Source organism: Vulpes vulpes, chromosome 3 (genome assembly GCF_048418805.1).
Source record: "Vulpes vulpes isolate BD-2025 chromosome 3, VulVul3, whole genome shotgun sequence".
NCBI classification, from domain to species: domain Eukaryota; kingdom Metazoa; phylum Chordata; class Mammalia; order Carnivora; family Canidae; genus Vulpes; species Vulpes vulpes.
Window position 1 is genome coordinate 25487616 of NC_132782.1, and position 26369 is coordinate 25513984.

The 26369-nt window shown below is 41.2% G+C and overlaps 1 protein-coding gene across 1 annotated transcript in view; it reads left to right on the plus strand.

Annotated features, from left to right (window-relative positions):
* The window catches only part of ITGA4 (integrin subunit alpha 4), an 81517-nt gene that overhangs the window by 4192 nt on the left and 50956 nt on the right, over positions 1-26369 (plus strand). Inside the window, exons 3-10 of the mRNA XM_026018386.2 lie at positions 13866-13972; positions 14069-14198; positions 15918-15985; positions 17481-17610; positions 19145-19230; positions 19896-19958; positions 20051-20188; positions 23698-23809. Of these exons, the coding sequence (XP_025874171.1) occupies positions 13866-13972; positions 14069-14198; positions 15918-15985; positions 17481-17610; positions 19145-19230; positions 19896-19958; positions 20051-20188; positions 23698-23809 (834 nt within the window). The remainder of the gene's footprint in view (positions 1-13865; positions 13973-14068; positions 14199-15917; positions 15986-17480; positions 17611-19144; positions 19231-19895; positions 19959-20050; positions 20189-23697; positions 23810-26369) is intronic.

Consider the following 26369-nt stretch of genomic DNA (forward strand, 5'->3'; position numbering starts at 1 on the left):
GAGGTAACCGTTGAGATGAAACACGATGAAATATAGTTGCTTGTTGACCCAACTGGAAAAATCTGATAGTAACTAAATATTGAGCTGTGACTGCCAGGTCAGTCGGGTGTTTTCTTTCCTTTGGAATGACTTAACTTGCTTTCAGGGAGATGACGTTGGAAGAGCTCTTACAAATGGTACCCATCTCCTAGTAACTTAAATACTGTCCCCGTGGACTGGTCTCTAGGTCCCAGTTAGAATTTCAGATCAAAGTTGGACTCAGATGGACTCCTCCCTTCAAAAGAGGACATGAGTCCCCTCCCATAGCATGCCACCATCGCTGGATAGCGTTGTCATACACTGTGGCAGATTCACTCTAGCCATAATCAGAAGTGAGCAGCAGATGCCCATTTATCTAGAGCTTTCAGGGTGTCAGGTGTTGAGAGTAAGATACCCCTTTTTTTTGTGAGAAGAATTGACTGGAGTAGAGGTGCTTTATATCCTGCATGCAAACAGGCTGCCTCCACCTCCCTCCTTGCCTGAGAAGTGTCTCTCCTCTCACTCCTTTGGTACCCCTCCCCCCCCTATGAATCAAAGGAAGGTGGTTTCCCCATCAGGAAGGTCTGAGCCCAGACATGTTCACCAACACGTTGGGTCTGAGGGGGACGTGGTGATTTCACATGTCCAGTTGCTTTTCCACTCAGGCCTTCTGTGTCCCTGCTGAGGCTCTTTTTTTTTTTTTTTTTTTTTTAAGGAAACGTGGATCACAGATGGTTGCTAAATTAAGGCATTACAAATAATGACTCCATTACTATATGTAATCATAGACCATCTATGGATTACCAATATTCCAAGAATTAGAACATACTAAAATACACAGGTGATCATACAATTATACTAAAAAGATTGTCTTTACTTGGCTATTCAAAAGACATTGCAGATCTTTCTTTACTTTGGAGTCACCACTAATAGCATTTTACACATGCTACATACACACACACACACACACACACACACACACACACACCTTCATACTTATCAGGGTAATGAAGTCTAAAGTTCCATTGCCCAGCATGGTAGCCAGTAGCCATATGTGGCTCTTGAGCACATGAAATATAGCTAGTTTGCATTGAGAGCTGCTGTAATGTAAATTAAATGCTGGATTTCAAAGACTTCGTGCAAAATGTATATATATATATATATATATATATATATATATATATATATCACTAATTGTTTAGATATTAATATGTGTCAAAATAAATGTTTTAAAATTAATGCTGATTACATATTTAGATGATAAATATCTGGGATGTGTTAGATTACATAAAGTATATTTTACATAAAGTATATTTTTAAAGCTGGTTTTCTTTCTTTTACTTTTTTTTTAATGTGACTACTATCAAATTAACCATTTCCCATGTGGCTTGTATTATAATTTCTATTGGACAGCACTGCTCTAGAGAAATCTAATTTCCCTGCATGAAAAAACACTAACTTGTTAACAGGTGCTTTCCCAGTGTTTGTGCATAAGCAAGTAGGTCTTTCACTTTTCTTTTCCAGGCCAGGTGCTGCATAGTTATTAGAACCTTTAAGGCTCTTGCCTGTGATTCTCTTTTCTTTACTGGAAAGAATAATGATTCATCACCAGTCGGTCATCATTATTCCCCTCCAGATTTCTTTCTAGAATTTTATCAGCCTAGCCAGCCTCTTGGGTTATATTACATAACCTATTTGGAAGAGGTTAATTAGCACTGCATCATTAAACTAATGATTACCTCATTCTCGCCTCTGCCCGACTTGCAGGAATTATTAGCTTAACATTAAAAGGCAAACCTCACACGGTCAAAACTTCCAATATGTTCTTGATAACTTTCCTTGTTCATTTGCAGTACTCTTTAAGTTGTTCCTTATGAAGCTGAGACTGATACAGATTGGTCATTTTGAAAAATTGCACCCCCCGCCCGAACATGGGTTCTAATTATGCAGAAAATCAAGACAGAGCGCTTCATTAAGAAACTATCATGTTAAGAGAATTAAGTTTCCTGATCTCCAGCAATTGCCCAAACTCTATCTCTAAAAGAATGGTTCCCACCTAATGTGAGAGCTGAGGTTCTTTAAATGCATTTCATTTTTGCCTTGAGTTTACTTGATCACTAATATTCCTAATGACTGAAATTATCTCCCCTTGGCAACAGTTCTAGAGCTAGATGTGGCAATCCACCCTACGTGTGGGTCATCTATTCATTCATTCATTTCCCAAGGGGTGCCAGAGGGCCAGAACTTGGATATAGCAAAGAAACATGGTCCCTGCGCCGAGGGGGGTTACAGTCTATAGGTTTAGGGTATGATAGGAAAGTGTGGTGAGAAGATCTAATCTAATTAGGAAAGTAAGAGGATGGCTACCTGAGGAATTGATGTTCAAGTGAAGACCTGAATAAACTTCAGAAGTTAGCTAAAGGAGGAGGTTTACGGGAAAGGGTGCCACGTAGGCAATAATGTGTGAAGACCCTGAGGTCCTTGCGAGCATGGCATCTTTGAGGTGAAAGAAAAATGCATAAAATTGGACTGTGGAGAGTGAAGGGGATGGTAGATTGGAGAGCTGGGCGGGGATTACTTTTGTCCAGCTGTGTGAGCTCTTGTTAAGGAGTATGAATTTCCCATAGGTAATTAAAGCTGGGGATGATGATCAGATTTCTGTTTTAGACGGATACTTGTGGCTGCGGGCTAGTGAATGCTCCGGAGTAAATGAGTCAAGGCTGAAGGTAGTGAGACAACGTAGTAAGATTTTGTTATAACTCAGCCTATATGTGATGATGAGTGCTTGTACTAAGACAGCGGCAGCAAGAACGGAGCAAGACGGATGCTCCACAGTTACTTGGAAGACAGACTCCCCAGGACTTGGTCATTATTAAATGAGAGAGAGAAAAGGGAAGGAAGGTTCCAGAGGTGTCACCCAAGGTGCTGACTGGGGCTGATGGATGGCTGGTGGTGCTGTCCACAGAAGACCTGGAAATAAGTTTCTGGTAATCAGTTGGGTGTATGGGTCTGGTGGGCCCGAGAGGTCCTCGGTGGCAATTTGTGGAGTTGACCGCAGTTGACAGAGATGGTAATCGGAGCCGTGGGAGTTCATGAGTTTAGCCTGGAAACTCTCTAGGCTGACCAGAGGGTCCAGGAGAGATCCCAGAGGATTCCGACAATTTGAGAAGTGGCTAGAAGAGTGTTGCTCAACTCTGGCCGCAACATAGATTCTCCTGTAGGGCTTTCAGAATCCTGGTGCTCGGGGCTGCTGGATGGTTCAGTTGGGTCAGCATCTGCCTTGGATCCAGGTCATGAACCCAGAGTCCTGGGATCAAGCCTGCATTGAACTTCCTGCTCAGAGGGGGAATATTTCTCCCTCCCTCTCTGTCCCCCCACCCACCATGCTCTCTCTCAAATAAATAACATCTTTAAAAAAAAAAAAAAAGAATAGCTGTGCTCATCCTAAATAAATCTCTCCAAGTGGATCTAGGCGGGTGTGACATTGTGATTTATAGTAAGAAATATAGTTTGGTCTTCTTCCCTATTTCTGGCACAGAGCTCCCAAAACTCTTGGCATTTTCTAAGTGAAGAGGGCTACAAAGATGTCTTTTGTTAGTGAGGTGGCTATTGGACCCCACGTAAGGATGAGGGGTGCTGGTTGCCAGTGGAGGCAAACATGGGATTAGAGGGTTGGGACTTTCCCTCCCACCCCCTAACCTCCAGGATGGAGAGAGGGGCTGGACGTGGAATTAATCACCAATCAATGATTTAATCAGTCATGTCTCTGTAAAGAAACCTGTATAAAAAGGACAGGGTTGTTGGGAGAGCTTCTGCATTGATGAACACATAGAGATTTGGGGAAGAGTGAAGTGCTCAGAGAAAGTGAGAGCTCCATACCCCATCTCCAGGCCTTGCCGTGTGCATCTCTCCCATCCGGTTGCTCCTGAGTTATATTCTTTTATAATAAATTAGTAATCTAGTAAGGAAAATGCCTCTCTGAATTCTGTGAGGTGCTCTAGCAAATTAATCAAACCCAGGGATGGGGTAGTTGGAATTTCTGAGAGCCAGTTGGTTACAAGCAGAGGTGACAACCTGGACTTTTGATTGGCATCTGAAGCATGTTTGTGTATGTGTGTGTGTATTGGGGATGGGTCAGTCTTGTAGGACTAAGTCGTTAACCTGTGAGATGTTACGCTTTTGCCAGATAGTGTCAGAGCTGAGTTGAATTGTAGGGCACCCAGTTAGGGTCAGAGAATTGCTTGGTGGTGGTGTGGAAACCACTGCACCCAACCAACACACACACAAGGGAATGAGGACAGAACCCTTAGTAGGGCGTTAGAGTTTCCAAAGGTCCCCAGATGATACCAATATTCATCCATGGTTGAGAACAACTGGAGAAGAAAAGGGGAGGCTGAAAAAAATTACTCAAGAGAAGCTAAAGAGGTAGCAAGGAAATCCAGTCAATGCGGCGTTGTGCAAGTCATAGGATGAGAGATCCGGGGAAGAGCTGAGTGGTTGGCAGTATCAAAAGTTGCCAAGAGGTCAAGCAAGGTTTTAACTTAAGTTTTTACTTAGGAGGTTTCAGTGGATGTAGAGAGAAATAGTTCATGAGTAACCCCAGCAAGACCAGTTTTAGTGGCAAAGCCAGACTGCAGAGGCTTGAGGAGAAGTGAGGAGTATGAAAATATTGGTAGCAAGTGTCAACAACTCTTTTATGTGGGTTCTTCCTTCATGAATTAAACACATTTTTATTGGTTGCTTGTGCTAGGTAGTCAGAAGAGAAAGTTGAGGGAGACCTGGCTAACGCCCTCAAATCACTCCCTCTAGGTGACAAAAGAGGTAAACGTTGGATCATTAATCATGAGAATATGTACTAAACATGACAATAGAGACCTGGTGGGGAGAAGAACTTGTTAAATGATGAGTGAGGTTTTCTGGAAAAGCAGACACCTGAGTAGTTGAGCCAGTTGTGGCGAGTTTTGATGAGCATATGGGGAAAGTTCAAGAAATGTGAAATGGATGGATGCATTCCTCAGATTCGGGGTGACTCCTCTGCTATACACCTCAGCATCACTTTGGGAGCCTGGATTCCCAACGATTTTGCCTGCTTTCATCAGGCAACCTAAACAATAATACCTACTCCTGAGATACGGAGCTTGGAACTGACCATCTTTAAGAGCAGGGATTTTTTTTTTTTTTAATTTTACAGCAGCTGGAAACATCACATTAGAACAGGGAAGCGGACTTACAAGTGTTCAATAGCGCAGTGTGCTTGTTCTGATGCCCCCGAGAAGCTTCAGACAAGGAATCTTTCTCGTAGAAATTATTTGGAATCCTGTGAAAATGTGTTCAGAAATAGTAAGCACGTAAGCTTAGTTGTCAGATCGCTTTTGTAGGAAAGATTTGTGTGAAATGGAACAGGCACGTCCTTTCAAAACTACTCCCTGCGTGGAAGAGTCCTTCAGTGTAGACCGTATGTTTGGGAAGTCTGCCTAGGTCTACCTCACCCCGTACCATTCTTGTTGTCTTGTGAAAGGGTGTTAGTATTCTTTGGAATATTATTATTTTGTCCACAAATCATCATCTGGCATCGCCTCCCTTCCTTTACACTTTGGACAGAGGCATGTCCTCTGGCACCGGTGGCTCCACCTCTCCCTGCAGTGGCCAATGCCATGCAGCTCCTGACTTCTGTTTCTCTCACATACTTCACACCTCAAATCCTCCTGACCTCCTCCATCCAGCCCTATAGATTCCCAAACCAACCACAGTTGCTTCAACACTGACCACCTACCGTTGCGTGAGAGGTTTCCCTAGACTTTTTGGGGTTTTTTTTTTTTCAGTTTACATTTTTTGTATTGTCCTTGTTTCAAAGACATGCAAAATGGTACCCATCTATAAGCGATGGTCTTTCAAATGAATCTAGAAGTCCGAGAGATTAACTGAAAACCGCAGAAGTAGTGAATTTTCTTTCCATATTTTCTAATGTTGGAAATCAGTGTTGTGAGAGTAGGTCGTTCTAGAAATAGAGTTTGCATAGGTTTATTAGTAATGCCAATATTCGGCTTCTCTCCCTGCTTCCCTGGGAAAAGTCATCATAGCGATCACTGTAAGGTAGCACAGGGCGGTGGCCGACAGTGTCTACCTGAATCCTTCCTTCCCCACTTATTAGAGCTGTAACTTGGGGCAAGATGCTTACCCTCCCTTGTTTCAGCTTCTCCATCTGTAAAATTTGGATTATGATAATAATATCTGCCCAGAGGGATGTCATGAAAATTAAATGAGTGAATTTTTATGCTTACATGGTATTAAAAGTGTGCTTGGGTACACAGGAAGCCTGTAACAAATATTAGCTACTGTTGTTAAGACAACAGCCCCTCTTTAAATTATGCTCACCCAGGGTATCAGTTGTGCTGCCCTTTTCCACTGCAGTTAGTAAAAAGACTTGTTTAGGTTTTCTGTAGGAATTTGAAGAAGTTTGGGCTTAAGGTCCCTGGAGGAGAACCTGAACCTAGAATTAAGCTCACAAGTGACCTGGTTTTCTAGAATTTTGAGGTCTAGTGATGACTCAGGATCAACCCAAATTTATAAAATTGCAGCCCTAAAACTTGGCTCTGCTGCTGGGGGGTATCTATGTCTGTGTTGAACTCTCCCCGAGTACAATAAAGTAAAATAGAGAAAATACCATTTTAAAGTAAAAAAGGGGGGTGTTAAATAAAATGAAACAGAGGACTGAAATAGCTGATTTTCTTCAGGCCTATGGTTCTACGGGCTCTTTCTCACCCAAATTGGGCTTGATTGTTAGCCATTATCAGAACTGGACTAGGAAGCCTGAGAATGTGACGTGTAACTGCATGTTTATACAGAAAGAAAATACTTTGAGACCGGTTTCTAATTTTGATGTTTATTTTGACATTTGACTCTTTTTTTTTTTTTTTTTTTTTTTTTTTGCTTATTTTGATATCTTGACTCCAGACAAGCTGGAGGAAATAGTCTCGGAAGTTCAGGACTCCCACATCCCGTGTCATCTCTAAATGGGACGTTTTGCTTGTCAGGACCTAAAATTCTTGCCATTGCTCTAGAAATCCCAGGCAGCACTGTTCTCTTTTAGAAGCATCGCCACCGTGTTTCATTAGGTATGTGGGGAAGTACATAGTTGACTACAGTGAATGCAGAGGATCCGATGGGCATTAGGGGCTGGCAGGAAAAGCTGCCAGAAGGGGCCACCTGTCCGCCGGAGCCCGAGGAGCCCGCAGTGGCCTGAGCCCCTGTGCTGGCGCGGCACCCCCGGCTGGGGCAGGGATGCTGGGGGAGCAGCGCCCTCCCCGTTTAATGAGCACCTACTAGGTGCCAGGCAGTCCTGGATGCGCAAGGGCAGGTTTCCTACGATCCTCACAACCCTGCAGTGGTGGATCCAGTAGTCTTCCTATCTGAGTCCAAGGTTCCCATTTGATCCCATAGGACTGATTTTCTGACGTTCTCACGTCGGGCTGAGGAAGGAATTGGCATGATTATTTTTGCTCACCGTTGTCGCTTCTACAAATAGAGATATCCCGCATAAATGGCTCTTTGTAGGACACAGGCTCGGACAGGGTTCATCCCGCTCTCAAGATTATTTAGGAAAAATTGAAATATATAGGACTCATCTTTCGATGGAAAAGAACTTCAGCTTATTAAAAGAAAGGTAACTGGTGGAGGAAGGGCTCTCTCACTGGTTTTCGGAAACTTAAAATTTTGTCATGTCTTTGAAAGATCAGGTGAGTGAATGTGTTGTTCCTGTTACTAGAAAGTTAGGCTCAGGGCCCCAGCCGGGTGTCTGACCTGACAGGGAAGCTGCAGCCCTGGGACGTGGGCGGAGAGACCAAACAGGTCATTGCGCCCCGAAGTCCCAGGCTCCCCTGTCCACAAAGGGTCTCATTCAAACTGTCAGCAAGTTTTGTGTCTGGTCTTTCCCCCTGGGCCTTCCTCAGTGGACATGCGAAAATAGGGGGCCCCCGAGGGGCTCAGGGGCTGAGCAGCTGCCTTAAGCTCAGGTCATGACCCCGGAGTCCAGGGATCGAGTCCCACGTCGGGCTCCTGCATGGGGCCTGCTTCTCCCTCTGCCTGCGGCTCTGCCTCTCTCTCTCTCTCTCTCTCTCTCTCTCTCGAATAAATAAATACAATCTTTAAAAAAAGAAAGAAGTGCCAAAATACTGAGAACCGATCTAAGTTGAGGAACCGGGCAGGGCAAGGTAAGAACAAAGCAAAGGGCATTTCTCTCCAGCTCCAGAACAGTCTGCGGGCGGATTGGTGACGATTGACACATTTTAAGGTGAAACAAAAGATTTAGAAAGTGAAATCGGCGTCAGTGAACAACTCGTGCCCCTGAAGTCGTCGTAGAGTTGTGTTGTACATGCGAGACAGCAGCGGGAAGGAACAGAGATCTTCGATTCTGACAAGCTTCTGATTTGCTCACTTTTTTTTTTTTCTTTTTTCCCCACGGATCAGCCCCCTGGATTCAAGGAAGACACTTTGCTTCCTTAAGATTCAATTTTCTCCTCTGTAAAATGGGATTGATAACAGGCCCCTGCTGTGGCTGCTGCAAAAATGAAAAGAGTTAAACATGAATGATGAGGCCTGGCAGGGACGCGCCGCAGATACTTTACGGAGGAGGATATGTGACGTGCCATATGTGCAGCTTAATCGTGCTTAGCTTAATCCTTAAAATAATAATAATGTCACCCTCGACGAAACGTTTGCCTGCTTCCTCTGCTAGGCCCTGCCCCCGTGGATCACATCCAGCCCTCCGCGTCCTCCAGGACCCCCCCCCCCCACCAGGCACCTCCAGGGGGCCCAGCCCATCCTCTGTCTTACATCCTCCCACTCCGATGAGATCTTCCAACCTGCAAATGTTGTTTCCCTTCAGACCATCTGTTACCCTCTAGAAACTGAAGGGAGTAATATTTTGGAGGAGTAGAGACAGACAATGGTGAAGGAGGGAGACCTCTCCAGAAGCTTTCATCCCTGAGAGTTTGGTGAGGGTTTCCTTGGCGAGGCGTGTCCTCCCTAGGGATGGTGGTAGTAAGTGTGTCTCAGAATCCCTCCCTCCACACGCAGGTGTTTCGTCTCTGCCTGCTGCATGTAAGGTCCGGCCAGTGCTGTGGGACAGCTGCGGCCCAACGGGATGGTCCAGCTGCCCTCGCGGCCGGAACATTCCAGAGCAGACATCTAGTCTTCCGTAGTCCCTGTCGTATTTTGGCCTTCGGAGTGATGACACTAAAACTGGTGATGTAACAGCAAAATGAGGGATGGAGAAGACTGAACCTAATGACCTTTGTGCCGACGGCCTTTCTATTCATCTGACAAAGCTAACCCCTCATGCCCGTTTACACATGTGTACTCACTGACACAAGGTCCATAGATGGAAATTTTTTTAAAAAAGCAAAGCACAATAAAAAGCATACATCTTGTACATTCCTTCCCAAATGGGGGAAAAAAAGGAAAATGAAAAATGGGCCTTACTTTTTTTTTTTTTTTTTTTAATGGGCCTTACTTTGAAAGAATATGGTCTTATGTGGCTCCGTATTTTTACTGTCTTCTATCAACTGTGCTCCGAGTAGTCGTTCTGGTTGTACAAACAGCTCGGGAAAGGATCACACGTTAATTTCTGCTGCCCTCTTTTATGTTAAACCACGTAAAGTACTTTTTCAATTATGACGCTGATTTGATTTGCTGAGAGTTTAGATTGGAAATGTATGAGCCGAATTAAAAACCAGATTGTAAATCATTCCAGCATGACACTGGGGTAAAATATAAAGATAATCCGAGTTTATTTATGATGTCCTGTCAGGGAAATTCATGAGAATTAACTTTCTCCTGACAGCTCTAATAATAGTCATTTCTGACCACGTTAGAAATACTCTATTTCCACACGAAGAAAGTCTGCTTAACATCTGTTATCCTATTCCAGTATCTAGCGGGAACCAAGGGGGACAAAAAGGTATCACGGTATTTTGAAGGTGGAGTATTTGCAAATACGGTGCAACACGGGAGAAGGCCCTTTACCCTGTAGAGCGACAAGCTCAGTGGCACATGACACCTGCCTGGGGGAAGCTTTTCAGAAAAGTCTCATCTTTGGGTCTGACTCCAGGCAGGTCAAATCTGGGCCGCCTGAAGTGGGGACCAGGTGTCGGGGCTGGTTTCAGACTCCCCCCCCCCCCAGGTGATCCCAATGTCCGGTCCCGGCTGAGAACCACGTTCTAGAAGCGTGACCTTGGGCAAAAGCAAGGTGAAGGGAAAGCTCTGCAGACAGCCCTGAGTACAGGCGGCTGCTGCTGAGGCCAAGGCTGACCTCTGACCTCTCCGCACAAATTCTGCAAGGGCCTCAGGAGGCAGAGAGCAAAACATTTCTCGAAATTAAGACCCAGAACAGGGATCCCTGGGTGGCGCAGCGGTTTGGCGCCTGCCTTTGGCCCAGGGCGCGATCCTGGAGACCCAGGATCGAATCCCACGTCGGGCTCCCGGTGCATGGAGCCTGCTTCTCCCTCTGCCTGTGTCTCTGCCTCTCTCTCTCTCTCTCTGTGACTATCATAAATAAATAAAATTAAAAAAAAAAAAAAAAAAAGACCCAGAACAGCAGTGCTGACTTCCAGGCTCTTCTGGGACCTTCTCCCGTGTTGAATTCACCGCTGAAAGTACCAAATACCCAGGTCTTTCTGTCGCCGTCGGGTGTTGCCTCTATGGCAAGAGCAGCGGCAGGAAGTGGGAAGGAGAAACCCGTGTAAAGGTGTGTGTGTGTGTGTGTGTGTGTGTGTTCACTTCTTAGAATTAGTGTTTGGTTCTCGTGTGGAAGAGTGATTGCCTCACGACCTTGTTTTGGTGAATTTTCGTGTTGCCTGTGCTTCTTGAGACGCAAAACACGAATAGAAGAGACTTTAGTCCAACCACGATGGACGTTTTGAACTGTTTTTTGTTTTTTGTTGTTTTTTTTTTTTGTTTTTTTTTTTTAACTGGCTGACCTCCCCTTTCAACACACTTGTCTGGGCTGTGTGCTGAGGGTGGGATAACGATGAGCAAGAAGGGACTACTGGCCGGGGACAGTTAGGTTCTTAGCGACTGGCCCTTGGAATGAGGATGGTTGGGAATGAATGAAGGTAGTTGTGTTAGGCTCCCCCCAGGGAAACAGAACCAGTAGGGTGGGTGGGTGAGTGCTGGGTAGATGGAGAGACAGAAAAGGAGATTTACTATAGGAATCGGTTCCTTCCCTTGGAAGGCGGAGTCCCATGATCTGCAAGCTGAAGAGCCAGGGAAGCGGCCATTCAGGTCCAAGGCCTGAGCAGCAGCTGGGAATGGGGGGGCGGGGAGGGTGATTGGTTTAAGTCCTTGAGGTCTGAGGGACTTGCAGACACAGACACGGAAAGGAAAATATTTGAGGGAAGTGACCTTGAGGAAGCAGGAACGGGAGTTGTGTGGCTCTGGTGGATGAGGCTGTGAGCGCTGAAGGCTCTGGGATGTCACCAGGGGAGCTGAGGTAGCGCAAAATCCCCAGTGGCCCCAGAAAACCACCTAACACCCCAGTTGCCCTGGTTTTCATTTTAAAATGTACAAACGAAAGAGCTCAGTTAAGAAACAGGCCATAAGAATCCCCATAAAAACTCTGTGGCCATTTTCCTCAAACAGCTTAGGTGGTATTTTGCGGCTCTGTGTTTATTTGATCTTGGGGCTGGCATCTCTGGAACAGTGGATTTGTTTCTAAATATTGGGTATAATCGATCACGTAATAGTGATGAAAGCATCCATTAAATATGCCACATTTGAATCACAAGGTGTTGTGACCCCCTTTCTCTCTCCTCCTTAATCATCTTCTTGCTCAGTTGCCTTAGTTAACTGAGTGACGACAGTTCTAGAGAGGCTTTGGTATCTTCCAAGAAGATATGTTGCTAGAGTGTCTATTGTGGTAAATAATGGGAATCTCACCTTCGGGTGGGCAGTCTACCATTTATCCATCTTGACAGCAGTAAAAATAAAAAAAAATAACTGGCAGTTTTGGTGAAAAGTCCAATGAAAATCGCATCAAGGTGAAAGTTAAAATTTTGAGTTCGTCACTCTTTCACTTTCCTTCAGTTATGTTGGCATCCTGTAACCACAGTGGTGGTTCTGTGTCAGACCTCACCGCCCCCCCCCCCCAGCACCCCCAGGCGTCCTCCTCCCTCTGCTCTCCTTCTCCCTTTCCTTTTTTCCTTTTCTTCGTTAATTTTGACAAAGAAGCCTCAGGTTTCTACCTGGACCATCTTATCAAGGTTTGGGCTGCAGCAAAGTCCCTTTTCATCCTAGGTTGACATTGCTCATCAACCCCAGGGTTCTTTTTTTTTTTTTTCAGGCCTCTACTAACTTGTTTTTAATTCAGGGCTCTGGGCAGCCACTACCCATGGGTTGAAGTTGTCCTTATTCTGTAAATCTGGCCAGAAGAACTTTATCCAGTTTCTGTTGTAACCGTGTCCCCAGCCATGAGAATAGCCTGGTGTGGTCTGGGCCTCACCGGCACCTACTGAGTCAGAATCTCCATAGAGGCCACTAGAAGCTTCATTCAGTTCCACTGTGTTGAAGGGTTTTGCTGTTTGTCCTTAACAACACCTTGGACAACAGATGTACTCACAAACATCTTTCTGTCCTCCTTAAAACAAAATTTCTCCTGCCCAGGGACATTTACTGCAAATAAATTTACTTTCGAAATGTTAGCCTTATTTAGGGAGGCATAAATTAGGAGTTTGCCCAAGAAGCTTTCTCTCGAGGTCAGGGTTCTGGGAGACAGGGTACCTCATGATTTAGGGAACGGTCACTACAAACGTGTGATAATGTGGTACCAGCGACTGGTGTTCAAAATTAAGAAACCCAAGTCCCACAGCCTTATCCAGGCTGATGCAAATCTAATCACTTTTGGAATTAAGCTCAGGTGGGATAGAACTGTCGCAGGGCAACTGAAGACAGTGGGCATAAGGTCAGCAAAAGGATTCTTAAGGTACTACACCTCCCTCTCCCCTGAATCACGTTAGTGGGACCCCAGCTAGAAAGCAAAGAAGTCACGCTAACAAAAGAAAAAAAATATTGTCATTGGGAGGATTACTTTTTCTCTAACAGTTTAGAGGTGCTCTATTGCCCAGCAGTAGTGCTCAGGTTTGGCTTTCTTGGCTCTTCATGCGTTTGCCAAAGTGCCTTTGGATGTGTTTTACTTACTACTGAAATAATAGGGTTTTTTGGTCTTTCTTATTTGTGGAAAACAGTCGGCGCAGACTAAATGTAAGTTTGTCTGAAGCGCTGGGTGTTATTCCTGTGCTACGTAGACACGGTGACCTTCTTGTGCTCAACCATCACCTTCCAGCTTCTATAAACTGTGACTTAACCCTGAGGACTATGTTTCTGTCACCCCCACCCCCAAAGTCTCCATGCAAGAAAAGTCTTAAGTGCTCTGGTGACCTTGCCTGTAATGCTAGGCAGATTAGCAGAGCAAAGGTGCAAAGTCTTTGCCACAAATGACAGCCTGTGGTGGCATCTGCACAGCCCATGTTGGTCTAAACGGGTCTCCTGCCAACCCCCCACCCCCAACCCCGCAACCCAGTCATGTGGTTTCCCATCGCCCATGATGTTACCAGCTGGAGGTCATTTCTACAAACACAAACCACCTGGTGGGAGAATGATGCTGTTGCACAGAGCAATTCACCGTTACCCCCACCCTGTGCACCAAGGATAAGGTGGGGACAGGGGGAAGCATGGGGGTCAAGGGCATTTTGTACATGGCCAAAGGAGGGGTTAAGCAGATTTATTTTCTCTGCTGTCCTAGCATAACATGGTTTCAAAATAACTGATGATAAAATTATTTTCCAATGCTATAGGTAGCCCCAATGGAGAACCCTGTGGAAAGACTTGCCTGGAAGAAAGAGACAACCAGTGGTTGGGAGTCACACTTTCCAGACAGCCAGGAGAAAACGGATCCATCGTGGTAGGTTGTTGGCATGAGTCCACTGATAACATCGTGGAATCAGATATTCTGGGTGTGATGTTCACATTATTTGATCTACTTCTATGTTTTATTTAGACTTGTGGGCATAGATGGAAAAATATATTTTATATAAAGAATGAAAATAAGCTCCCCATGGGGGTTTGCTATGGAATGCCCTCTGATTTACGAACAGAACTGAGTAAAAGAATAGCTCCGTGTTATCAAGGTAAGGAATCATTTTGATATTAATTGGATCAAGAGAGACAAGTGAATGCCTTTAATTTATTTTTTGATTTTCAATTTTGCATGTACAGAGGGAGGCGGGGAGATCTTTAAAATAGCTGTATTCTTTTGAACTGCTCAAAGTATTTCCTTTTTTTACTCAATTGCAGTAGTATTTGCAAAAAAAATGTGCTTTGTGTTTTTGGGAATAGAAATTTGTACAGTTACATCTGAATAATTCTAGAATATAATTGATAATTATCCACTTTTTTAAATTATCCACTTTTGCAATATATTTTAATTCTATATAAATGAATCTAATGCCCAGCATATACTGTACACTTAAAATCATGAAATTATGATTGAGTATTTGAAATTGAAAAGTCTGACAAGAAAGACGAAAACCATTTAGATCTTCTGCTTTATCTTTAGCTTTGAAGAATATTCAGAAAGAGCCAAATATAAATGTAAGCAAATCTTTCCCACTTCATCTTTTTTTTTTTTTAATTCACTACATTCCTTGACAACGCTGGTATCTTAAGTTTGAAAAGCTTTCCCATGAAAATTCTAGGCTATTAGGTAGCAGTAGTATCTGCAGAGCTAGTACATGAACAACTTAAGTGAACAAAATTAGGGGTGATTGTCAACAGAGCATTAAAAAATCCATAGCAGAACTACAATTCTAAAAATGTGTCTTTGGAAGACTCGGAATTAAATATACATGTATTCTGTTTTCCACTTTTTCCTAACCAAAATGATTACTACAATGTCCAAAGAACATTTCTATTACTTGACAAAATTTTTACCATGTATGCAAATTCAGTTATTCGATTAATATTGGGATTCTCTGTGTTATGTGATGTCTTGGAACATGAATGAAGAAGATAAAAGGTAATTTTAAATTCTTAATTGAGATACAATGCAGTGTAGTATCCTGTATGTTTATCATTCTCTTTTTCTTAATGCTTTATAGTTTACACTTTAAAACATTTTCACAGAAGTTATTTTGTCGGTGGTCAGATATACTCAGCCACATTCTCCAAAAAAATTCAAAATGGCAACTTATATCACCTAACACTATGGGGAAATTTATTAAAAAAAAAAAAAAAAAGAAAGAAGATATGTAGATAGGTCATGGCCAGGACTAGTAATTACAAATGTCTTAATTTATTTAACTTTTTTCTGGTTAGCAAAGCCAAAACAAAGATGGGGGTCCTGATTCTCATTTTTTATAGAGGTTTCCTTAGGTCAGTCCTTCAGGTGAAGCAAAGCTTCATCGTCCTAATAAGTTCCAAAGGCCTCCCATTCAGGGGGCTTTGTAGTAGGAGACCCTCCATCTCCATGCAGATCTTGACTCCCTGTTACTTTCCCAGGCACAACTTAGGACACCAATTTTAAATGCAAACTGAGACTGGAAGCCGTAAGCCCTGCATCTGCCTTAGATATCCACTTTACAGTTATTTTGGGTGTATGCTGCATGCTCCTCCCATGAAAAAGAGGCAGAGGACAATATTTGTATTATTTTGGAGGAATATTTTTGAGGATTAATATGAAAGAGATTGGTGATACTACATTTTATCAAAGTGACTATTTTAAGGTCTACATTTTATACTATCTCATTTTTAAAAGCTATGTTTGTAAGGATTTAAAAGACTAACAAAATAATGCAAATTCTGCCTATTTTTCAATGAAATCTGGAATTGTTTTTCTACTTCATGTTTAGATTACGTGAGAAAATTTGGAGAAAATTTTGCATCCTGTCAAGCCGGAATATCTAGTTTTTACACCGAGGTAATAGTCCAAAACATAGCTGCTTTAAATGTTTACACATAGGAATTTAGTTAAGATTTAGACTGTGGTATTATGCTTTTCAGTAAAAAATTGTATAATCTCTGAGTAATGTCTCTTAAATTTGAGCGTATTATGACTTAATTTTTACTACTCAATATTCCGCATATATTTTGATAAAAGGTTAATGTTTAAGAGGGCTGTGCCATGTAAGACCAACTAAAATTCTACACCAAAGCTTATCACTTGCATCAAGAATTTAATGGGAATTAGGGATCCCTGGGTGGCGCAGCGGTTTGGCGCCTGCCTTTGGCTCAGGGCGCGATCCTGGAGACCCGGGATCGAATCCCACGTCGGGCTCCCGGTGCATGGAGCCTGCTTCTCCCTCTGCCTGTGTCTCTGCCTCTCTCTCTCTCTCTCTCTCTCTCTCTCTCTCTCTCTCCTCTCTCTCTCTCTGTGTGACTATCATAAATAAATTTAAAAAATTTAAAAAAAAAAGAATTTAATGGGAATCAAAAGTAGCTGTTATTTGCTGTAACTTAGACATTTACAATATCTATCCAAATATGTTACTTTTAATTACTAGTTGAGGGAGAAAAGAAGCCTATAAATCCACATCTTTAAATGATGAGAATTGAGAGATTTAAAAATTTAATATCCTCTTAAATTAGACATCTCCCCAAAACTGTTTTTCTCTGACTCTCAAGGATATACAGTCTAAGGTTATAGGTGTACCTCCTAGTTTCCCTCCAAAACCCATTAGGAATTTATTAATGTTTTCTGAATCTATGCAGTTGGGCTTTATCCAGCCTTGGGTTGACAATTTCCATAAATATTACCTGCTGCGTTAAAAAAAAAAAAACACCTTTTATATTTCAATTGACCTTTTTTAAGAGTTTAGGAAATTTAGAAATATGTTCTAGGTTTGGTTGCTAAAAGTTTTCATATTCCCTAGACAGATATCTCTGTTCATTCTAACTTTACCTTTGTTTCCCTTTCCTGAATATTTGTCACCAAATATGCCCCAAATACCACTGTATTTATTTTTTTACTAAGCTAACATTGTTAAGAAAACTAGTGAGTTTATCTCTTTTGCAAACAGGAATAAATTAAGTCCACTTTTTATTCTTTGGCAACCTGTGATTATCCCCTTAATAAGCCCTAATAAATTACCCAGATACAACTTACTTTAACAGAAACCACAGTGCCTATCTCCTAGCAGCCTCGCCTCGTATTCTGTGATCCTTGCTTCAATTTTAAAGTCCACTGCTAGGTGTGAATGGAGAGTTTCTTTTCTGAAATTGTGCATACGGGTAAAAATTCATAAGCTAGCTTCTTTGGCTTTTTTCTCCTGATAGGTTTTTAAATTCATATAATGTTCAGATTTTAGAAATGTATTATAAAAAATGTATTCTCATCACTATTAAAATGTATGTCTGGAGGAGGTTTTGGGTGGATTAAGCTTTGAAAGGATGATAAATTCTTTTTTTCCTTACAGGATTTAATTGTGATGGGAGCCCCTGGATCTTCTTATTGGACTGGATCTCTTTTTGTCTACAATATAACTACGAATAAATACAAGGCTTTTTTAGACAGACAAAATCAAGTCAAATTTGGGAGTTATTTGGGTACGGTATACCTTGAGAAACTCCAGTCCTCTCCATCTTAGATACAGTTTCCCTTATTTATGTTTACTAGTCTCTCCAAAAGATCCAAACGGCCAGTAGCTATTGAAGGGTTCAGAAACTCACTTTATTTTATTATTATTTTTTTTAGAAACTCACTTTAAAAATATGATCTATGAAGCTTTAACTGAGCATTTTACGTGTGTAATCACAACCGTCAATATGTAGTTGTCAGAATAGAGCTCCTGCTTTAGCTTACTCCTAGAAGCTTGTATCTTTATGTAGTTAACCTGTTGTTGTGAAGGTTGCATCTGTTATGTGCTTACCACATCCAAGGAACATTTGAAAGCCCTCTACTGGGGTTCATGTCATCGTGTCTGAGTGAGTGGGTGTAGTTTCTTAAAAGGCCAAATGAAAGCCAGTGGGGCTGTCGATGGCATTCCAGACAATGGGCAACATTATGAAGCCTAGGGATCTAAAAACAGCCCGTTGACCTTTGCCTCCTAAGTTCTTAGAATATTTCCCAGAGTTTATTCTTATCTTTCTCCTTCCCCTTCTCTTCCTCCTCCCTCTCCATTTCCCCCTCCTCCTGTGCAATAGGACCCTTTATAGTCTGTATCTTTACAAAAACGCAAGATTTTCTTGGCATTAATTCCCCTGCTATAGTTAAAGGGATGCTTTTCCTATAGTTTCTTAGAAAAACACAGCTTTGTTTAAACCGTGTGCTTCAAATGTCAGCAGCCTATAACCCAGAAATAATTATAATAAGAAAAAGTATTATTTTTCCCCATTCATACTGTAAGAATTCATTTTTAAACAGAGGGAGTTCATTTATAATTCAGCATTTACTTATTTATGGTTGGAGAATAACTTGAAGTGTTACAGGAGATGTAACTTAGGGGGTACCTGGGTGGCTCAAATTGGTTAAGCATCCAACTCTTGGTTTTGGCTCAGGTCATGATCTCAAGGGTCCTGGGATCAAGGCCCACACTGTGCTCCGTGCTCAGCAGGGAGTCTGCAAGAGCATTGCTCTCCGTCTCCGCCCCCTGTCTCCTGTGCATGTTCTCTCTCTCAAATCTTAAAAATGTAACTTAGTATTATGCCTTTTGTCATGTAATAAAATATTTTACCTTTTGTGTCATCATAGAGTTCTATCACAATAGGAAGATTTCATGGTGAAAAAGCTGAAGTTTAGGAATTTCTTTTACTTGAAAATGTTGTATTTTAGATACCTAAAATGTTTTGGTTGTAATCCTAGAAGCTAGCATGTCCTGGTAGTTCCTAGAGACTAACCAAATGTAAAAGTGCTATCTTTAGTTTCTAGGATTTAGAAATGTCAGCCATGTGCCTAGTTTCATAACACGTACTCGTAATTAAAGCGTATAATAAGTGACCAGTTTTGAATATTGCCATGCTAAATATTCTTAAAACTGTTTAGTGTCATCCTTTGGAATTCAGTCTCATTTAATTCTAGGACTGGACTTATGGTGATATATTTTACCCATTGCAAATGATGATTCTCCTACTTTGTTTGAAGGGTACTCAGTTGGAGCTGGTCATTTTCGGAGTCCACATACTACTGAAATAGTTGGAGGAGCCCCTCAACATGAACAGATTGGTAAAGTAAGAAATACATTTTTACATTTTATTTCTTCACCAAGTTTCAAAAAGATTGCATGAGAGAATGAGATACTAAAGGAGGAATTGCAAAAAATTGTAAGAAATGATGGCTAGAAATGATGAGCGGTGGTGCACTGCATTTTGTGGTGAAAGTTACATGGCTTTTAGATAAAATTTATTAGAAAAGCTTTAAGGAAAAATTCTGTAAGTCAAATGAGGCTTTTCTTTCTTTGAGTAAGTTGTTTTTGAAATAAAATTGTCTCAAGATGTCCAGGGAATGTATTTACTGGTTAACAAGTTTACAGATGATGCGCTGTTGAGACAGCTGAATGTTTTGGGGTAAAACCAGAAAGAATAAGATGTTTCTGGTTTTTGTTACATTGCTGTGTGGACATTACTAAACTTTCCTGAGTCTGTCTTTGAAAAGTGAGACAAATGACGCTTTCTGTGCCTTACGGGATCCATACCAGCGTTTCTGAGGAGACAGTTTGGCAAGGAAGTCATGTTATTGTGAATGTGGTTCCCCTAAACCTTTTGAGTTACTCTGGGCAGGATTTTCAAAAATCCGTTTGAGCAGTTACAAGTCACAAAAATTGATGTTTTGATCCCCTGAAGATTTTTTCATGTGATAGCAGCCTGAGTTTGTCTACTTCCTTCCCTAATTGCAGGCATACATATTCAGCATCGAGGCAAAAGAACTAAGTATCTTACATGAAATGAAAGGAAAGAAGGTAACGTCTCCACCTGTGGTCTCACTGAGGGCTTTCGTGAATAGCCCTGCTTTTTTTCCTTGATGACTGGTTCTGGTTTTGTTTTGGGGCAGCTTGGCTCTTACTTTGGAGCTTCTGTTTGTGCTGTGGACCTCAATGCAGATGGCTTCTCAGACCTACTTGTGGGAGCTCCCATGCAGAGCACCATCAGGGAGGAAGGCAGAGTGTTCGTGTACATCAACTCTGGCTGGGTAAGTCTAATCACTGACCACCTGGAGGCTGTTTATGGGACTGTGATAGAAACTGAAGCTGTTCTTATTCCAGAGTTCTGAGACCATCGATTCTTTGGCCTATTATACTGATGAAAGTAAAAAACTCTGGTATTGAACTACTGCTCTAAAAATGGAACATGCTGATGGATGGGAAGCGGTCCCATATTGATATTCCAGAAGTAGGAGATCGATTGTTCTGGTTTCTTCTCTGCTCCCATCTTGTTCTTCAGGCAGTTGAAATTGTTGTTAGGATGCAAATCTAATTTGAAAAAATGATTTTTCTATACCCCTCAAAATGTGGTTTTATTATTGGTTCTGTTGTGAATGTCTTTAATTACAAATATTACCAGAGGTAGAAGATAAAGCATGAAATGTTTTTTAATGTATTGATTTGAAAACAGGAAACAAGATGTGTTTTGACAAAATGTTTATTGGCACAATTTTTGTAGATGGTGTTCCCGATAAGTGTATAAAATGCGCATAGTTTATTCCAAAGTGGACATAGTAGTTGTAGAAATAGGTAATTATTGGTCTGGTTGAGTTTCACATTATGGGGGATATTGTAGAGTAGAGACTGACTGACCACTTCACAATTCAGTTTAAAGAGTTCTGCTGGCCTTATCTTGCCAGTCTATCTTCTTGGCATTAAATCAAAACAATTGATAGGGCCTTAATGGGGTCTTCCTGGTCTGTTCCTTTGATTTAAGAGCAAGAAGAGATTTGTGAGAAAATTGGGTCATCTCTTAAGGTACAGCATTTTTAGTCAGGATTCAGCAATGTATAATCTGTTTCAAGAAGATATTTGTAATCTTAATGGTATTAAAGCATTTAATAAGTTCCTATATTAAGCATTGGCCTCAACACTGTATGATTCAAAAGAGAAAATACTATCTTATGAAGCTAAGGGATTTTTGAAGTTCCAAATATAGAGCAACAAAGTCACTTATAAACTGGGATTTCCAAAAAAAATAAAAAATAAAAAATAAAAAATAAATAAATAAACTGGGATTTCCATAGACTGTGTTTAAACTTTAATAATAAAGGCGTATCCTCTACAAAGTGATCATTCATATCTCCTTAATAGCAATATCAGGCATTACTTTTTTTCATAGGTATTTCACATTTCCCTATCCATAAATGGCCTTCTTGTACTAGTTACATCCTCATTCTGCCTACTTTTTCTTCTCTTTACAACTAAACTTTATGGAAACACTTTAAAAAGTATCATATACACCTAAAGTAGGGCAATATGTAATCCTTTTTTCCCTCATTGATATCCTAAGCAATCCTAATAGGAAAGATGGATAAAAGAATATTCCTTTCACTGAAGGGGCAAGGAAGGAGTCCTACCCATTGGGCTACCATATCGTGCTTCCCTCATGTCTCCCCTGAAGCACCACTGCTGACCATGGGATAATTTCATATTTGATTTCAGCTTTTAACACCTCTGACATAGGAAGTTAGAAGGGAACAAAGAATCACCTGTTTAACTCTCTAAAATGGCACTACTATGTCGCATTATATTTATAAATTGATTCAGTTCAGTATTGTCTCTTCTACTGGAGTATAGATACCGTGTAGAGAGGAATCCTCAGTCTCGTTTACTGCTGTCTCTTTAAGGTTTGAAAACGTACTGGAGAAATAGGTGCTTGGTAATTGTTTTTGAATGAACTCAAGAAAGGATGGTACTTGAATGGATCTTGTACTAAAACAACTCTCAGAAGTCCCCAAAGAACTCTTGGTCACCATTTTCTGACTGGAGAATACTTGAAGAGTGATCACCTCTTCTTGAAACTCTCTTCTTGGAACTCCAGTGCCATTCCATTGCTTTAGGTCTGCACCTTCTCATCTTTCCTGGAGCCCTTTCTCCTTATGTTAGGCATTTCCTTTGGAGCCAGGTTCTTTTATCCCTTATTTCTTGATGAAAATCATTTAATGGTTATGGTGCCAATGATTCTGTCTGTAGAAATTACTCATTTTAGGGATACCTGGGTGGCGCAGCGGTTTGGCGCCTGCCTTTGGCCCAGGGCGCGATCCTGGAGACCCGGGATCGAATCCCACATCAGGCTCCCGGCGCATGGAGCCTGCTTCTCCCTCTGCCTATGTCTCTGCCTCTCTCTCTCTCTCTCTGTATGACTATCATAAATAAATAAAATTAAAAAAAAAATTACTCATTTTAAAAAATAGACATTTAGTGAATATCTGAAATGGAATAAGAACTATGAAAATAGGCAAGAATCCTCTTAGACCTGACCCCTAGGACCTCAGGTCTAGAAAAGATACAACTATGAGAGTAAAGAATCGAATAAAACATGATAAATAGCACACTAGTAATATGTACAAAGCAAAAGAAACCGTTCACTTTGGTCAAGGATTCACAGAGGAAGTAGTATTTGAACAAGACAAGTTTAGGAGTTTTTTAGTTGGAAAATAACAGGTGAAGGGTGTTTCACAATCGCAAGGAAAAGAACTCGTGTGTGGTTACGGGAATGATGAATAGACTTGTTTAAGAAGAGTAAAGTCTCTATGATGAATAATGCATAGATTTTTTTTTTCTTACTACAAAGGAGTGACATGATCAGAGTTTGGAAAGAGGTCTACTAGTTCTTATAAGGACTCATTATTAGAACATTATTGAATGTCTTGTTGTTATAACTCCTCTTCCAACTTGAGAGATAGCAGTTGACAAATTCATGTTTCACTATTGCAGTTCCATTGCTAAGGTTCTGAAGGCCAGCTTCAGTTGTGCCAACTGCTCAACTCAGAAACCTTCAGTGACTTTCCATTCCCTAGATTGAGAGTAAATTTCCCTCCGTATTCAAAATCCCACACCATAACACCTCAGTCTGACTTTTCTTTGGTCTCCTTCATTATCTGTGCCATTTGTAGTAGTCAAATTCTTTGGAATTTGTTTTGCTGATAATACAGTTTATCAAAATCATGTCCACCATGCAATAGCCACTTTGAATATAATCTCTTATGAAATCTCCCCCTGCTTTCACAATTAGATGTGCTGTCCTTGCTTCTTGACAATACAAAGCAGTTTGTACTTCCGAGTGATTCACATGTATGTGCTAACCCTTCCCTGTAACTGGGCTTCTTCAGGTAGGGGAGCATGTCTTAGACACACACTGCCTTGTCCTCTTTTGCCTGTTCACTCTGCATAGTGCATTGCCTGGAGTAGGAACTCAATAAATATTTGCTAAATTGAATTATCAAAATGATTTATTGGATTTTCAAAGCTAGGGATCATGAGTTTGACAACTTTTATGTCCTCTGAGCTCTAATCATACTATTATATGTGTTGACATACTTGATAAATATTTATTGAATTGAACTGAGATGTGTGTACTAAAGCTCAGCCTGTAGTTTGTCCAACTTGTTGGAAGCATTAGAAAAAAATCCATATCCAATTACAACGGTAAATCATGCGTGACGGTGTCAGGGAGTGTTATGACGATGCCTTTTCTCCCCCTTTTTTTGTCTAGGGAGCAGTAATGAATGAAATGGAAACCGAGCTCGTTGGAAGTGACAAATACGCTGCAAGATTTGGGGAATCTATAGTTAATCTTGGTGACATTGATAATGATGGCTTTGAAGGTAATTAAAAATATCTAATTCAGTACTTAATTTCTGTTTTGAAAAAGATACACTGAAGAGAGCATGATTAGAGTTTTAGGTCATTTGCCTTTTTATAGCAAACGGAGCCAGAATGTTACACTAAGTTTATTTTCTTTTTATCATGTTACATCTGACTTCTCTCCGTTGTCCTTTATTGATTCTTAATTGATCAGACTCCTTCGACTGTATATTATTTGACTACATGTATAGTAAAGACACGGACGAGACCCAGCAGAGGCTGGCTGCAGGGCTGGAGAGGGTTCTGTAAGAAGCCCGTTGTGCGAGGCATTCATTGTTCAGCTGCTACGTTGTGGGGTGATTTTTGGGAATTGTGGGAGAGAGCCTACATAGTACCTGAGGGGGCAACTGGCAGACCCAACAATGGTGGCTACTTAACAATTGATAGGATAGCCTCTCCGTGACGGAATAGACAGCAGTGTCATTACTGTGCCTGTCGCGCAACGGCCCTACTGTTGAAATACCTGTGTGCACCAGCCTTCCCTCTTAAAATTTATTGTTTTTTAAATCTAATGCCGAGGGGTAACTACCTCTGGTAAAATTGTGCATAGAATGATGAATGGGTTTGAGAGGAGTGTGTGTAATTTCTAGAGTTCAGCAAGTAGGTATTTGATTCTTTCAGGGCTCAGAATTGTCTTTCCTCTTGGCATGATCCTTGGCAATTGGTATATGATAATATTGGGTCAAAACTTAAACTTGGATACTAGAAATAAGTGAAGGAGTAGTAGAAGTTTTCACTTGTTTGATTTCTTATGCCTAAAGGCGTCATTCTACTTTAAATGCATAAAAGGTCTTAGTCTCTGAGAAGGAAGTTAGTAGGTTATTAAATATATATTTTGAATATTTATAGAATATATATCACATTGAATTACAAACTCTCAAATGTAGGAGTGTAGTTTGGTGTACAGATATTACTGTTTCTAGAGTTTTCTATTTTGAAAATGAAAGAAGTGTATATATTTTTTATGGTTATTATGACACAACGTTTTACATTAAAACGTCAATATGGTTTTATTATGATGTTATACTTCCCAAGAGTCAGCAATTCTGTTATTCACTGGGCACTTACTTTGTGTCAGGTGTACCAGGCCAGGTACAGGGTATATGCCATAATACATGCAAACAAAGGAAATGATGGTACCGTGTTCTATAATTTTACAGTGAAATGGAATATAAAACTAAGACATGCAAGAGGAAAACCTCAAGTGGTGAATTTAAGGATCCTACCTCATATATGTGGATAAAGCCATGTTTATGCACCTTGACATTTCATGTATATTATGAGATGATGCAATTCTTTATTTTAGAAAGAAAATCATTTAGGGGCAACTGGGTGGTTCAGTTGGTGAGACTCTTGCTTTTGGATCAGGTCATGATCTCAGAGTCCTAAGATCGAGCCCTGGGTCAGGCTCCATTACTCAGCATGGAATCTGCTTGTCCCCCCACCCTCCTTCTCAAATAATCATTTAGTAAAATACTTTGTTAGGATTGCTTATATATCTTGTTTTAATTGACACATTTGAGGAAGATCAGTGTTTTGAATGTACTAAAATAATGCTTATATACATGCACATGAGAAGTGATTGTGTGTCAAGGGGGGGCGGCGTCAAAATGTCAATGACAACTCTGAATTAATTCTTAAAATCAGAGTGGTAAAAATGTCAGTTTTTCTGATCAGTCACTCCAGTAGCTGGGAGAGGCCCAGGCAGTTTCCCAGTGGTGTGTGAGAGAGTGTTTTGGGAGACTTGGGAGGAACGATGGGGGAGCCCCTAAGGGCACCAGGCAGGCTTTGTGGGCTGCAGTGAAGACCTAGGCTTCGGGCAGCATTTGCATCCTGGAGTCTTCAGCTCTCTACTCCTAAAGGTAGTGCCTTTGTGTCCGGAAGATGGTCATTCAACCCATTGTTTCTAATAATTCAGCATCTTCAACGTAATTAGCGTATTTTGTGCTGTTTATAATTTCATTTATAATTCACTACGTTTTTACATTTAGTGGCTACATGAATACTGGTTTACTTCAGTACATGCTTGCGTATCTTTTTCTAGGTCTCAGTTCTTTTTTTTTTCCACAAAAATACACATTTGCACATTTTTATGGTGCAAAATTATTTACCTCTGGGAGTCTAGTTAATATGTTCCCTCACATTGTTATAATTTTTTTTCTTGTGATAACTTAGGATGTACTCTTGACAGTTTTGACCTAAACAAGGCGATGTCTGTAACTGTAAATGTACAGTCCTCATGCTGTACATGGCTTCTCCAGAAGGTTGTCTTGGAACTGGAAATTTGTACCCTTTGAGCTTTTCACCGAATCCTCCTATCCTTTGCCTCTGGTAGCCAACCGATCTGAACTGTTTCTCTGAATTTAGATTTTTAAAATTTCTTTTTAAGATTTCATTTATTTATTTCTCTAACAGGGAGAGAAAGCACAAGCAGGGTGTGCACCAGAGGGAGAGGGAGAAGCAGGCTCCCCACTGAGCAGAGACCCCAACATGGGGCTCGATCCCAGGACCCTGGGATCA